This window comes from Tetrao urogallus (assembly GCF_951394365.1).
Source record: "Tetrao urogallus genome assembly, chromosome: 22".
NCBI classification, from domain to species: domain Eukaryota; kingdom Metazoa; phylum Chordata; class Aves; order Galliformes; family Phasianidae; genus Tetrao; species Tetrao urogallus.
In genome coordinates this window covers 1,009,301-1,024,122 of record NC_136835.1, presented here as the reverse complement: position 1 = coordinate 1,024,122, position 14,822 = coordinate 1,009,301, and the positions used below count along the sequence as shown (strand labels likewise).

General features: G+C 46.8%; 1 protein-coding gene across 1 annotated transcript; it reads right to left on the bottom strand.

Moving 5' to 3' along the window:
* Positions 1–1,027: 1,027 nt before the first annotated feature.
* On the bottom strand, positions 1,028–14,596 carry HYOU1 (hypoxia up-regulated 1; the record flags this gene model as incomplete). Its single annotated transcript, XM_079545825.1, has 24 exons — positions 1,028–1,089; positions 1,582–1,665; positions 2,333–2,585; positions 3,013–3,097; positions 3,461–3,594; positions 3,918–4,040; positions 4,622–4,709; positions 5,372–5,571; positions 6,003–6,197; positions 6,817–6,899; positions 7,630–7,690; positions 7,800–7,938; positions 8,133–8,320; positions 8,644–8,776; positions 8,875–8,957; positions 9,860–9,994; positions 10,481–10,664; positions 11,432–11,547; positions 12,156–12,337; positions 12,466–12,542; positions 12,637–12,791; positions 12,927–13,005; positions 14,228–14,321; positions 14,533–14,596. 24 exons carry the CDS (start codon positions 14,594–14,596, stop codon positions 1,028–1,030), a joined length of 2,997 nt encoding a protein of 998 aa, XP_079401951.1.
* Between the last annotated feature and the right edge of the window lie 226 nt (positions 14,597–14,822).

Here is a 14,822-nt window from a genome sequence, read left to right as displayed (position 1 = left end):
GTCCCGCCCCCCTCCGCCTTTCCCATTGGACGCCGCTCCCCGCGCCCCGCCCCCGCTCCGTTCCGCCGCGCGCGGCATCCCGCGCTGCCGAAGGCTGCGGTGCGGCTCCGCTCCGCCGCGCAGAACTGCCGCCAGCTTCTAATTCTCAAAGCAAACAGGACTTTTTTTGTCCTTAAAGAGACGGGCGGGAAGCGTCGTTTTAATTTGTTTGGGCGGAGGCCAACGGAGAACAACACGGGATGCACAGCGACACGAGGTGCCCGGGAGCCCGGGGCGGGGACACGCGGGGCACGGGAGCAGTGCGAGCACACGGACAGCACACGGACAGCGAGGGAGCAGTTTACACACTGCCGGGAAGGTCTGGTTCGGCCCACAGTCCGTTGCAGGGGTCGGTCTGACTGTCAGCTGCACTGACGCCTTCATTCTGCTGTCATTCATTCTTGGCTTCAGGAAACTAAACGCTCAATTAATAGTTTTCAGACTCTGCTACAGAGCGTGGATAGAAATGGTTTTAATTGCAGTCTGTGGAAATAGACACATCTCGTTCTCATCTGCCTCCCCGCTCCTCTTCCCCTTTCCCACGGCTCCAAAGGAAACACGCCTCCCCTCCCTGAAACCACACTGCAGGTCGGGGCTGCACAGACACCAACCATCCCAGCCCCCCATTAACCCCACTGCCCTCCTCCAGCTGAGCTGTGGCGCATGGCACACGTTCCAACTTGCTTCAAACATTTCTTAAATCGCTTTCTCCCTACGGCAGAGTCACAGTGGTGACTTCTGCACTGAAACAGCTCCTGGTGGGCACCTTCCTGCCACCTTCAAACATGAAAGAAAAACAAAAAACAACCCCAATTCACTAAGTTAGTAGCGGCAAAATCCCCAGAAAGAAGAAAATGTACATCTCTATCCCATTGTGTTTTCAGACTGTTTGTTGTGTTCCATTTACATAACTAACCCAGTCCATTATAAAAACAAGAAGGTAACGATGAAATAAATAGATGTTGACACTAGAGGGATTTCAGGGGTGTTACAACTCATCATTTTTCCTGCTTTCTCCTCCAGCTTCTGCTTTCTTCTCTTTTTTGGACCCTGTGCAATGAAGTAAACACTGTTACACGCTGTAACAGCTTTAACAGCACAGTGCAAAATCAAAAGTCACTGATATTCATTAACTATTCAATTAAACTTTTGATCTATGGTACATAAACCAAGGGAATGTTCCTGGAACTGATACTCAGCTGCAGAGTGCTCAACACGTGATCCCCCACCTGCTGAAAACTGGATATCCTCAAAAGAGACGGCAGAAAAACACCTGCACATCAGTTCCTTAAGTGCTCTGACAAAGGCAGGCTTAAGCAAAAGGTCTGGCTATAAACTGCTATAAACCACTGCCATAAAGGCATAAATCAGCTTTGCACTGAACACTGAAAACGTGGAGCAGTAAGGAACCAAAGATTTTCATCCTAAGAACTACTCCATAACCTGGAGTTCTACCACATTCCACCTCCTACATCTAAAACATGAAGACAAAAAGCCTGCACTCAGCCCCCAAGTTCCAGACCATTATTCAAACACACTCACCGGAGTCTGATCCAGGCTCATCATCTGTCACTACTTTCTCATTCGTAGGGGGTTCCTTGGCTGGACTGATATCCTCAGGTTTCTCTGTATTTCAAGCAGAAAGAAACAGCACAGAAGTGAAAAACTACTGAGATCAGGTGCAAGATCTGGTGACCAGCAGTGGTATCTAGCAGGACACTGCAGTACTTCACTCTGACAGCAATCTCTTTACAACATTCAAAAGAAAAGAGAACTTCATCTTCTCACTGCCTCTGTCTGTTGGCTTTCAGTCCCTAGAAGCCCTGGAGATTCACCCACTGCACCCACCAGCAGCCTTAGGGGCTGTGACTACAAGCAGAACGTCTTAGGCAAGAGGAACTGTGCTGACAAACACAGCAGTCCAGACTGAAGAGTAACAGGGCACTCAGAATTTGAGGATCCTAAAAAACTTAGGAAAATACCAAGTCTTAATGATGATGGTGATTTTTTAACGAGTATCCCCCAAGCTACAAACCTCTCTCATCTATCTATTCCTTGACACAGAGCACAGCTGTGAATACTTGTTCTAGACATCCAGAAGGCAACTGACAGCTTGTCCTTCTTATAAAGGATATAGCCAACACACCCTAGGAAATACAGGGTTTCAGAGGGGAACTAGGAGGATCATTTGATCCTTCAGCTAACTCACTTTCACATATTTAGCTGCCTTCATTCAGTGCTACTGTACGGTAATTGTGTAACAGTAAGGACATACTCTCCCACTGCTCCTTACCTTCTTGCTTCCCCTCCGTGGGAGGGATAGTGTTCTCACTCTCAGAGGTTGCTGTAGCATTCTTGCCTGAATCAGTTTTAGTGGCATTCTTCTCCTTTTTGGGTTTTGGTTTTGCAAACTTGGCCTTGTTCAGAAGATATTGCACTTCCCTGTCCAGGCCTGCTATCTTCAGCTCTATATCTTTGGACAGCAGGACAGGTTTCTCAGCAGGAGACAGCTTATTCTGTTCTGCCAGGGTCTCATTTTTCCATGCCTGTAGGATGGGTGGGGAAAAGTACTTTTTGGAGACTTCTTAATTCCAGGAATTACTCTATATCAAACCACCTCGGAGTCATTGCTCCTGAGCCTTCTAATATTGCTCAGGATAACACTGCTCCTTTCAACTAGTTTCTTAGTTACCCAGGGGGCAAAAAGAAACAGAACTCTCAAAACCCAGTGGAGAGCTGCATGTAGCAGATGATGGGCTGTGAGATAACTGTCCACATGCAGAACAAGAACGATTATCCCCTGGTGCTTTCTGAGGTCACAGTGGGGATTAGAAGACACTGAACACACAAAAGGTTTCTGGTGCCATTGAAACAAGACATGCACTCTCTATTCCCCAACCTGGAGTGAAAGCACACAGTTACTCAGAACAAGCAGCACAACCCAATCTGCCCCATCACTGCAACCCTCATTACCGTTGTTTCATTGATTGCTTTTTCCAGTGTACCCAGTTCCACCTCTGTGAATATCTGGTCAGACTCCGGGATCATTCGGGCTCCCCTTAAAGTTAAAGAGAAAGTTTAATTTTGTTTAGCCAAACAACCATGGACAGACTGTGCTAGGAATGGGAAGCAAGGCCAGCAGACAGAGCCATCACAGCAGCGTGAGGCCATAGGACAAAGAAAAAAACTCTGCTTGGAAATGGTGCATACAGCTATGGATGCTTTCCTCCTTCCACTTTACACAGGGTTTGCAAGCTTCTGTTAACACAATCTGCAGAACTAAGCTCTAGGGAAGCTGAATTTTGGCCACCTCTCCTCACAGGCATTAGTGACTTTCAGAAAATATTCAACGTGGTCATGTTTTGTACACATCTCTTACGGTATCACCTGCACAACTCTTCTTCCTAGCAGCTTATCTTACTTGAGGAAGATGTTTGAGTGGTTAATCAGACTCTCCAGGGCAGCCAGCCGTTCTGGCCATTTCCTCCTTTCCTCGACACGGAAGAAGAGGTTCCTGCAAAGCTTCTTCAGCTCTGCAAGCTTGTCTTTCAGCTCCTGTAAATGGAGCAGAGCAGAAAGGAGAAAATTAGCTTGCCCAGTGCCAACTCCAGAAGTTATAACTACAGCTGTGTAGTTCTCTATCCAGTACACTATTTCCATATAGTGAAAATATTAAATCAACAGGTTATTGATGAGGCTGCTCAAGATCATTTGTGAAGCTGTGACCGGAAGAACTAACACACATTATGTCCATGCACAGTGCAGTGAGGAAGCAAGACATTCTCAACATTTACATTAGAAAGGATCAAGTTGGATCTACGAGCTCACGTGGTTATTTCTATGTCAGCTGTAGCAGACTGGTATCTCGACTGCAATACCTTAGTTGCAGCTGCATAGCCCTCCTCCTCCATCCAGTTTGAAGCTTCACTAAGCTTTTTGGAAATTTCTTCTCTCTCCTCCTCTGTTGAGACAAACAGGTACTCTTCTTGGTAAAGCTTGTCCTGTAAAGAACAAAGCAAGGACTTCCTTCAAATACCACTGACTGCGGAAGGAAAAACAGCCAGTTCACCTGCTTCTAATTGGACTGGGCCCTGATCTCCAAGGGTGCTGCATTTGCTGACTACAGATTCTCCTTCAGGCCTCCCAAATCTGGGCTCCTGCTCACAGCATTACAAGGTGCAAGATGGATGCACACAAGGGGGGGGGCAGGCAGTGGGGGTCACCAGGTACATGATGATAAAGGTTGTTGCTAATTGCCTCTTCTGTACAACAGTCTTTGAGAAGCTGTAGCTTCTGTCCAGCCTGAGTGCAACTGATCCAAAGCACACGTACAGGCATACATATGGGATGCTGTAACCACAAATCTAACATGCTGGAAACACTCCAGTGAAGTGGTCATTCTGTGCCGAAGAAAACTCTCAGCTCAACGTGTTTGATAGGCCTAATGCTAGTAGAAAAAGTGACTAAAGGAAGAGAGCTGAGCTCTTCTAATCAGCTCAGAGAAAATCCAAATCAGCCAAGCTACACAAGCCGCTTCTACCAACATTCCAGGAATTCTTATTCCTGTATTTTCCTCTCTTACCTGGGTCTCAAAGATGAATGACTCCAAGCTGTTGGCTGATTTTTCTCTTTCCTGTTTCTCCAGATCTCTGACTGTCAAATCTTGGAGCCTAGCAAGTGAACAGAGCAGAAATTGAAGGCAGCAAGCGCCTTCAGCTGAGTACCATATCATAAACACAAGTGCCTGTGCACAGCTGCACCATGCAAGCAATTACCATTCCTTCAGTCCTCCATTTCTAGGAGAAGGTGACAGAAAAAAATGTGAAAAAATAACGAAGAGCAAAGAACTCTAAATTCAACTCTTCACCAAACTCACAGCATTGACAATTTAAAATCTGAAACACTTCTTGACTAAAGAAACCCAGCAGAAAGTATTTGCACAATGCTTCTCTGGCTGCTGCTATACCCACCACCTCCAAGATCCCTGTTAGATTGAGAGCCACCTCTAGGCAGATTGCTGCAGTCCCAGAACACGGACACAACAAAGTTGCCAACATCTACTTTAGAGATATTTTCCCCTGGCTCACTTCAAGCAGTTGCCAAAGACAGGAAGCTAATCCAAGGCCAGATGGCTGCTTCAGGCCACGAAGCCCAATTTTCACTCAAAGCACATCAGTTTAAGGGAGTACAAAAGGAATCACTCTTGCACGGGGAACAGAATTCAGGAAGATCTACTTCTTTTATTTTTTTTAAGCCTTCTCTTTGTTTGGTCCCAAAGCAACTCGTTTCCTTCATGTAGAATTTTAACCAAAGAGAGCCATTTAAAACATACTTTTTCATTGAGCTTTTCAGTTCATCCTCCAACAGGTCAGGCACATCATTTACATCCAGTTCCATCGTGATCTCATGGACGAGCTTCTGCTTCTTGGGTGCTTTGATTTTTTTCTCTTCCTCTGCTTTGGCAGCAGTGCCTGCACCAGAACTTTTGGAGAGTTCTTCCTCTTTTACAGTTTCTCTATCTTCTTTAGGATCCTATAACAGACAGAATGAATTTTTAGGCAAGGGGACAGATTTGCTTCGTATTCCAAATAGTCTGAAGGACATTTTAATGCAGCTGAACTCGAAAGACCTGGTTACACAAGACTGGTCAAGGAAGCAAGAATAAAACTTGGGCGTCAGAGGACAGAAGTGGAAGTGTGCACTGGCACATTTCCACAGGAGTATTGGGGAATTCTGACACTGCCCTGTAGCCTTTGAGAGTGTTCTAAGAGAGGCTTGCGTAGAAGAGAGAAAATGCATTTACTGCAACTGAAGACAAACTAACCAACTATTTCCAAGGCAGGGCATTTATAGAGAAAGAAGAACGCCACTGACCGTTTCAAGACCATAAGAATTGTATTTGCTACTTTACATACTACTCAAACACCAAAATCTCCATCCCATTCCTTCCACACAAAGCCTACCTGAGCCTCCGATTTCTCGCCTTCTTCGTTTTTCTGAGACTCTTCCTTAGGATGGACGGCTTCTGCCTGATCTGGAGGTGGTGACTGCTGTTTCTCCTCTCCCTGCTCTTCACCAGCTTCTTCTGCACTACTCTTCTGGCCCTGTTTCACCCCCTGCTCTTCTTTAGCTGCTTCTGCTAGGCTTTCTTCTTCTTCCTGGTCAGCATAGGAAACCAAGAGAGTGCTTCTTAAGTAGAAATTCCATGCAAATTTTTCACAGAACAGAAAATTCTCTGCATAAACAAAGCATTCACAGTGCCTTCATTCACTGGTGAGGGAATGCTCTAGGAGAGCTAGAGCCAGATAATTGATTAAGAGATAATTCAGTGTAGGACATGCATCCAGGGCACAGAATTTTCATCTCACTGGAAGGAAATTGGATCAGTACTGCCAGAGTAACTGCAGTTGTGCCTGTGTTACCCATGAGGATGCAAGGAGCCTGGTAGACCTGCACTAACAATGCACAGGCAGAAACCTATTTATATGCCGCCAAACAATTTAGAAATGTGAGACTTCTTCAGAAACAAATTATTTCAAGTTAGTCCACCATTGCTAGACTTGCCAGCAAACCCCCCCCCCCCCATATTTCTTTAAATGCATACCACGTGAAACTTGGAAGAATTCTGCACTTCCTGAAAAATACAGACTTAAAGTCCTGATGCTCTGCCAGTCATCCTTAATCCTGCTCACGAGTTGCTGCCTCTTTAGCAGCTCCAGCAAGAACCAGGGGCTCCCCAGCCCCTTAGCATCAGGGCACTTAGCCCAGGTGACTCACCTGAACTGAATCTGTCAGGTTCTCTCCAGCCTCTGGTACTTGGCCACCGCCCCCAAACAGGCTTGAGATGGTGTTACCAAGTTCTGTCAATAGGAGACAAAAATTGCAGAATATAGTGCTTGCAAAGGAGGATGACAGCCGTTGTCAGCACTCAGTTCTCCTTCCAGTTGTGATAACCACCAAGGAGTTCCTAACTACTTCACATACGCTACAGAAGCTCATTCTTTCCTGACTTAATTTTGTGTGCTTACAGAAGTTTGGCCTCCACCTTTGCAGGAATATGACCTGAAATTTGTAACTTCAGCTAAAAAGCTCCAAGGTTCAGCCTGTACCTGCGTCAGCCCTCCCTGCATCTCTCCTTCACCGCCAAACACGCACATTTCCAACTTCTCTCTACATGGTAGTTTATGCGCTTGCTCTAAAATCCAAACAGTGCAAAGCAAAGATCAGAATATCACAAATAGAAGGGAGAACAATGCAGGGCTGCGAATGCAGGGCTTGCTTTCTGGACAGGCTTTCTGAAATGATCGATTGTAGATGAATAAGGAGAGAACATCAATTTCTCAAGTTGCAACGCATGCCAGTCACCATAGGAGCAGATGACATCTCAGACCTCCTTGCAGAGGACACCTACAAAGGGCTTTTAAGTTTTCTGGAGCTGTACATACATTCCAAGGCTATGGTTAACTCCTTAACCTCCTTCCCCTCTCACACATGGTGCCTGCTGTGCTCAGATAAACAGCAGGCTCACAGTAAACCCGGCTACTGCTGGTAAAACAACAGCCAGCACAAATATTGAATTTCAGCATTTACTTGTCAGCGTTGACTCCTCCTCCAGCTTGTCTTCCACCAAGGTCTCAAACACAGATTCCACCTTGGAGAAGCGAGCAGAGAATTAGTTTTAAGCAGGGACCTTCACGGCCATAGACAGGGACAGAACTGGGGAAACACACAGGCTGACAAACATCGCAGGCAGTGCTTACCCGGTCAAGACTCAGCACTCCGCTCTCATCCATATTGAAGTGAGCTTTGATGCCTTTGGACTCATAATCTGAGTGCTTCTTAAAACTCTCCCCAACTCCTTTTAGCCTCACTGTAGTGAGATTCAGAGATCCAAAAATTCTGAGACAAAAGGAGAAAATGATTGGACATCAGCTGCAGAACAGCCAGTCACTTCTCACACTCATGGCGATGGACAACTGCACAGAGTAAGGAACTGCCACTGCTGGTGTGCTGAGTACGTACCGGTGGCCATCCCATCATAGGCTGGGCACACTGCACACCACAGAGCTGTCTGCTCAGCTGCCTTGACTCACCGCAAGTCATCCTGGTTGAGGAAAGACAGATCTCCATAGTTGACATAGAACTCAAAGTCATCAGTGTAGCGGTTGAAAGTGATGACTTTACGCTGTGGATAAGGAGCCATGCGCTGGAACAAAATCCTCTTGTTATGCTTTAAACTCTTGGATTTATCATCTTCCTCAACTTCACGAGTAAACTCCACCTGCATCACGAATATAAAATAAGACACCACAACTACAAACTTCCTTCGCAGCATTTTACATTAGAGGTTTACAACAGCATTTGGACGTTCTACCTCACGTAAATGTTGGGGGACATGTAAACATTTTGCAACACATTTCTGCACTTATTGGGTAAATCCTTTCTGTATTCCTGAATACTCTCTTCTGTTTGCTTTTTATGATTGGCAGAAAGATCTGCTTAACTTCTTTACCCCCTAAAAATATCCAACAGGTCACCCGAAATGTTCCTCCCAACGCAGCCCATTTACCCACATGATGCACAAAAAGGTGAACAAAGGATTACCTGGATAGGAAACATGGCTGCATCTCGAACCATGAAAGGCTTCACCTTAAAGGCTTTGCTCAGAGCAGCTGCCTGGTAGACTGCACCCATGGCAGCAGCCTCATCAGCATTGATATTCTTGCCCAGTTCCTCCCTGTGAAGCAAAAAGCAGGAGGTATGAGCTTTGCAGCCACTGCCACGTGCAGCAGTTTACAATAGGAGACATACTACAAGGGGGCCTCACATACTCACTTGCCCACAGCTTTCAGCAAAACTTCCTGCACTTTGGGGACCCGTGTGGCACCGCCAACTAGAATCACCTGGTCAATTCCATCCTAGGGATTGGAAACAGTCACCTTGTCTTTGAGAAAGCAATTTTGGAGAGCTAAGTTCAGGGTTTCCTTACGTTCCTTCCCTAGGCACCACACAGCAATGCGGTGCTTTGAGAGTAACCACGCTACATGCTGCAGTCCCAGTGCAGATCAGCGCCTGAAGTCCCAGACACACTGACACAAGCCATGCCAGCAACAGGAACCAGGTCTATCAAAAAGGTTTGATACAGACACTGCTCAGTCACCTGAAACACGGGACTTTGATCAGAATCAGTTAAACAGATCACAGTTTACACCAGGGGATCAGTGACTCACAGGGTGAGCTGGAGCAGAAGAGATGAAAACACTGCACCTTAAGAGGGGAATCAGTGTGTTGCTCTGAATATCAGAGCCAAAGGATGCTCGAGAGCATCCTGGCTGAAATGCCGGAATGGGAACATTTAGTAAGTTTCTCCAAAGGACTGCATCACATTTGGTTCAACTACAATCAGCAAAAGGGCTTCTAAGTGGAATTCCCAAAAGAGAAGCCTGTAGAGCAGTAACTCAGCTTCCATGCAATTTGAAGGTAAAACTGCAGAAGAGAGACCAGAACTGTCATCCCAGACAAAACAGTGAAAGAGCAGTCTTTAAAATCTAAACCCCAAGAGTACAGATTTAATAACAGAAACAAATCAACCCTTCAGCTACCTTGTTTCAGGTGGAAAGTGCAAACAGCCATGACAGACTCCTGCTCCACAGTGCAAGAAGTAACTTCTGCAGCACCAACACCACTTCCTTTTACAGCAGCAGGCATCTGCACCTCTCAGCAGTGCTAATGCCTTGCCACAGCCACTGATGCTTTGATCGTGAGACAACAGCTCTACCAACAGAAACCTTCTGACTTCCTAATGCACTCCTAAACGTACCAGGTTCATCTCTGCGCTGCTCAAAGCCTGCTGCACAGGTCCTGGGACTCGCTGGAATAAGTCAGAGCACAAATCCTCAAATTCTTGCCTTGAGACCTTGGCTTTGAAGTCAATGTCATCCAGCAGCCCCTCAATCTGCCCAGTAAAAAAGATAAGAATTCAAATTTCACAGAGCATTCTACAACCAGAATCTCTGCCTAATTTGCCTAACATGCAAAAAAGTTCCAGTGTTGTCATTGCACTTAGGACCTTACAGCATTCCACCTGAACCCTGTAGTTGCTGTTATGAAAGGATGGAACACAGGCACAACAGACAGCTTCTCTTGAACCCAATGGAAGTTTAGTTACCAAGCTCCACACAACTAACCTTCATCCAATGCACTCATTTGATCAGAACAGCTATTAAGTGAGCACAGGTCTGAAGGAGCTGCCAGTGCCACCACCCCTGAAATACTACAGGTGATTCTTTCCAGTATACTGACACTGCAGAGGAGTGGCTGGCATTTAATGACATTATCTACACTATAAGTAGTTAATTCTGTCCATATTCAGCAATTAATCTAAATAACATCATCCCACCCTCAGCCCTAAGAACTCTCGGAGTTCTGCACCCCGTCCCACCTGTGCCATGTGGTCAGCATTTGCACTCAGGACAGTTTTCAGGCGGTTGGCCTCCTTCAGCAGCTTGGCCATGGCCCGGGGATTCTTTCGGACATCTTTCGAGGGGTGCTGATCATTAAAGAGTTTTGCCAAATAATCTCGGAGACGAAGCTCCATCTCCAAACCTCCAAGAGTACGGTCAAACCTGAGCAAAAGAAAGAACCAAGACAGAATAAGCTGCGGCGGGTTGAAAGCAAAAAACCTCACGTATTATTTCAGAGCAGAAAGCGGTCAAAGATAGCTGATGTACTGTCAGCTGTGACTGCAAAAGAGTAACAATTACCCCCCAAAAAACATGTCAAGAAAAGAAAGATTCACCACCACAGTAGCCACTAAGCAAGAAACATCACAATGTTTATGGCAAAAGCCTTATTGCTAAGCACATCAAACAGCTGAGAAGCCAAGCCATGACTGTGCCAGGTCCTAGGTATCTTGTCAGCAACAGTACTGTGTTCTAGAGTTCAAATTGCTGAGCTGAACATGAAAAGCAACTCTCCCCTTTCTTATTTGGCAACATTTAACTGCAGTGCATTTTCACTCCTCTCCAGAAGGATATTCCACTTTTTCCGAACTGTCATGTTCTACTTCTGTAATGCTGTATGAAATGGAATTGAACAAAAATGGATTGAAGCTGTTTAAAAAACAGGAAACATAAAAAGCAGCAGTCTGAAATAGACTAAGTATCAATGTTACCTCCTGGGCTCCTGCAAATTCTCAACTACCTCCTGCACAAGACAGTGATGTCAGAATTATTAATAACCATAACCATCTCACTCTAAATGTTTTCCACTTTGTTATCCAAATTACCATCCCGAAGTCTCACTGAAAAAAATCTGTGCAAAAGAGACCACGAAACAGAAGATTTCTTTCCTGAGACCTGCAGGTTTTGTGAGACTCGTGTTGAATTCTTACCCAATGCCCTGGATCTGCAACTGAGGTTGGGTTCCCGAGTCCTTAGTTTTCACTGTCTGATAGGTAACAATAGTACAAACGGTGCTTCCTGCTCCCATGTCGTAAAACATGATATTCTGAAAAGAGAAGCTGGGACGGTGAAGCAGAAACACCTCGATATCCCCCATGAACAAGGAAAGAACCCATGGCTTTCCAAGCCTGATAGAACACTAAGTTTATCCATGCCCTGGACAAGCTTTACTCCATATGACAGCGATGCAGGACTTGTGCTTCAATCAAAAATAAGGAGACATTCAGGATCATATATGACAAGCAGACAAGAAAGCTTTTTCAATCATTCTATAAATCAGAAAACAAAGCTTTGCTCTTTCAAAGTTTCTTAAACCTCAGCAAGATCAACTAGTTCAGAGTCAGCCATCAAAAACCTCAAGAAAATGCTGATATTATTCCCCACCAGCTGACGAGCAAGGAACAAACAGCCTTACAAGATGTGAACTCCTATCCACTTAGCTTTCACCACAGAAGCTCTGTGGCCTCTATGGCTGTACCCCACACACGGAGAGTTTAATCTCTTCATCTCATTGATGAACACATGAAGACCGAGGAAACTAGCTGAACAGCAGGTCTGTTTCCTCACTGTTATGGTATTTTGACTTTTCACTCTGTAGCACTCTCTCCCTGCATGCATGCAGTGTGGTACTCTGCATCTCCCAGTGACACCTACCTGCGCAGTGGCATTGATGTCTTTCCTCCTGAAAACTCCATAGTTCAGAGCTACAGCAGTGTTGTCATTGATCAACTGCAGAACCTTCAAGTCAGCCATGCGAGCAGCATGCAGCACTGCTCTCCTCTCTGCCTGGTTGAAGTAGGCAGGAACAGTGATCACTGCATCCTTGATGGGCTGCTCTGAAACAGACATGTTGTTCCATTAGAGCAACCACATGCAAATACATTATAACACAATAACAGCTATTTAAGTCCTATAATACACAAACATATGCAGATACTGTAAGAAATAGATAAATCTTTCCAACCTGCAAATTCCTCAGCCAGACCACGTGAATAGTTCAGGACCATACCAAGCATCTCCTCCGGGGAATACTGTAATGCTCTATGAGAAAGAGGAGAAGTTTGCAAATACAGTCAGCTATGCAAGTCCAACAGCAGAAGTCCTACCCAGCAGGAACCCAGAAGCAGTCACTTACTGTGACAGCTTGAAGATAACTGTCTGTCTTTTCTCATCCTTCACCAGCTCATGCTCTGGGAATCGGGACTGGTACAGTGCCACTTGAGGGTTATCAATCTGTTTACCCAGCAGATCTTGAAAGTATCTGAAGGCCACCTTGGGGGTCTTTATAGACTACAGAAAGAAAGAAAATCACCCAACTGCATCTCTTTGGCTCGGTTACTGTCTAACAAACCTCTCTCAAGAGCAGAAACATGCATTCTGTGCATGTGAATTGCAGCTGGCATAATAAGTAACAAGAATTCTTACCATTCCTAATGCGCTATCACCAAAGAGCCGCTCATTCTCCTTCAAAGCAACAGCCACAGGTGTTTTCCTCCGTGATTCCCTGTATAGAAAGGAAATACAAGTCAACACTCAAAACAGAAGTCCTCGTGACAGATGGCAGCGTTTTCAGTTCAGAAAGACTGCAGCAAGATGCTCAGATACCACCTACTGAGAAGAAGACAAACTCCACTAATTGGAAGCGCTGCAATAACTCCTCTCTAGAAAATTTTCATACTTTCTAATGTTCCTTACGATAAGCTTGACTGAAACATGGACAGAAACCTTTCAAATTAATAACTGAAGCTGTGGAGCAGACCACTGTTTTTCCCATAACACCAGAGAACTTCAGAATGGATGCATCATCTCTGCTACAAATCCAGCATGAATGCCCTAGGAAGAGTATTTCACTACAACAACTACCAAACGGCTCGAAGTTGTCCACTAAGCTCACAAATACCTCTGTGTGCCATCCATTTCTGAATGCCTTGTAACACAACAGCAGTCTTCTAACAAAGCTACAAGAAAACAACTTGCCCTGAAGAGCAAAGACTCACAAGTCATTTTCTGGAACATGCTACTTCATGATTAGACAAAACTTGCTTTATTTTTGCTTTCTTCCACCAGTGAGCAAAGCAAGCCAGCTTGTGCCAATGCCTGCCAAGTTTCAGAGTGAAAAATGCATTTGTTATCTGTCTGAGCCTAGACTCCTATGAAGCAAGGATGGTCCTGAGTGCACATGCTCTCCAAGCTGCAGTTTCTCCAATCATTGTCTTGAGGACTGGAACTGGCGATAGCACCCGAGAGAGAGGAGGGTTTTATTCACTTCACAAGTGACTGTGGGTTGTGGCAGGTGCAGGAAAACGAACCAGCCTTCGTGCTCCCTTATGGAGAAGTGATAACCCAGCTTCTTAACTCTCTACACACAGAAACACGATACCACATCCTCTCATGTTTGTAGCACAAGATATTATTCAGACTGTGGGCTGCCTGCTTTTAACACTTCCCCCCCTCACAAAGAGGGACCAAGCACCCTGAGAGAAGGGTAAAGGCCAAGCTGCCGCCCAGCTGCTCAGGTGTGTGCTCCACAGCCATGTCAGGAAGCACGAGTGCTGAACTCAGAGCACTCTACGCTACATGGAAGGGGATGTTCCTCTTGTGCCGCAGAAACAGAATTATTTGAGCTCCCCCACGATCCCAAAGTTCCAGCCCCTAAAAACCCCCACGTGAGCGGCAGCCCACAGCCGACAGCAGCAGGTAGGTGCGCCCGAAGGACAGCAGCTTACTTGTTCAGGACAATTTCCATCGGCACGCCAGGTTTCACAATGGCAATCTTCATGGACTCGCTGCCCATGTCCACGGACATCACAGCCAGCGGCTCTGCGGCACGGCAGGAAACAGACGTGAGCGCTCGTCCCGAGGGCGGAGGCTGCTCGGCACCGCATGGCCACCAGCCGTCCCCGAGCGGCCGGGGCTGCGCCGGCCCAAACACGGCATCGGGGCCGCTATCGCCCGAGCCGGGCCCGGCGGCACGCGGAGGAACGGCAGCCCCCCACATCCCGCCCTCCCCCGCGGCGGCCCGGCCGAGTACCTGCGTGCGGCAAGCAGCAGGCGAGCAGCATCCAGCCCAGCATCCAACGGGGCGCCCGCGCCATCCTCCTGGCCATCGCGGCTCCCGGCCCGCTGCGGCGGCGCGCCGCCCCCCTCCCGCCCGCCGCTGCTGCGTCCGCGGCTCCGCAGCTCGCGCAACCCCCGGCCCGGACGCGGCACGAGCCCATTGGCGCGGACGGCGACGCCGGGAGCCGCACGCCCAATCCGGCCGGCCCGCGCGCCCCCATTGGGCCACGTCGGGGAAAGCCGGAAGCCGGCATGACGGGAGCC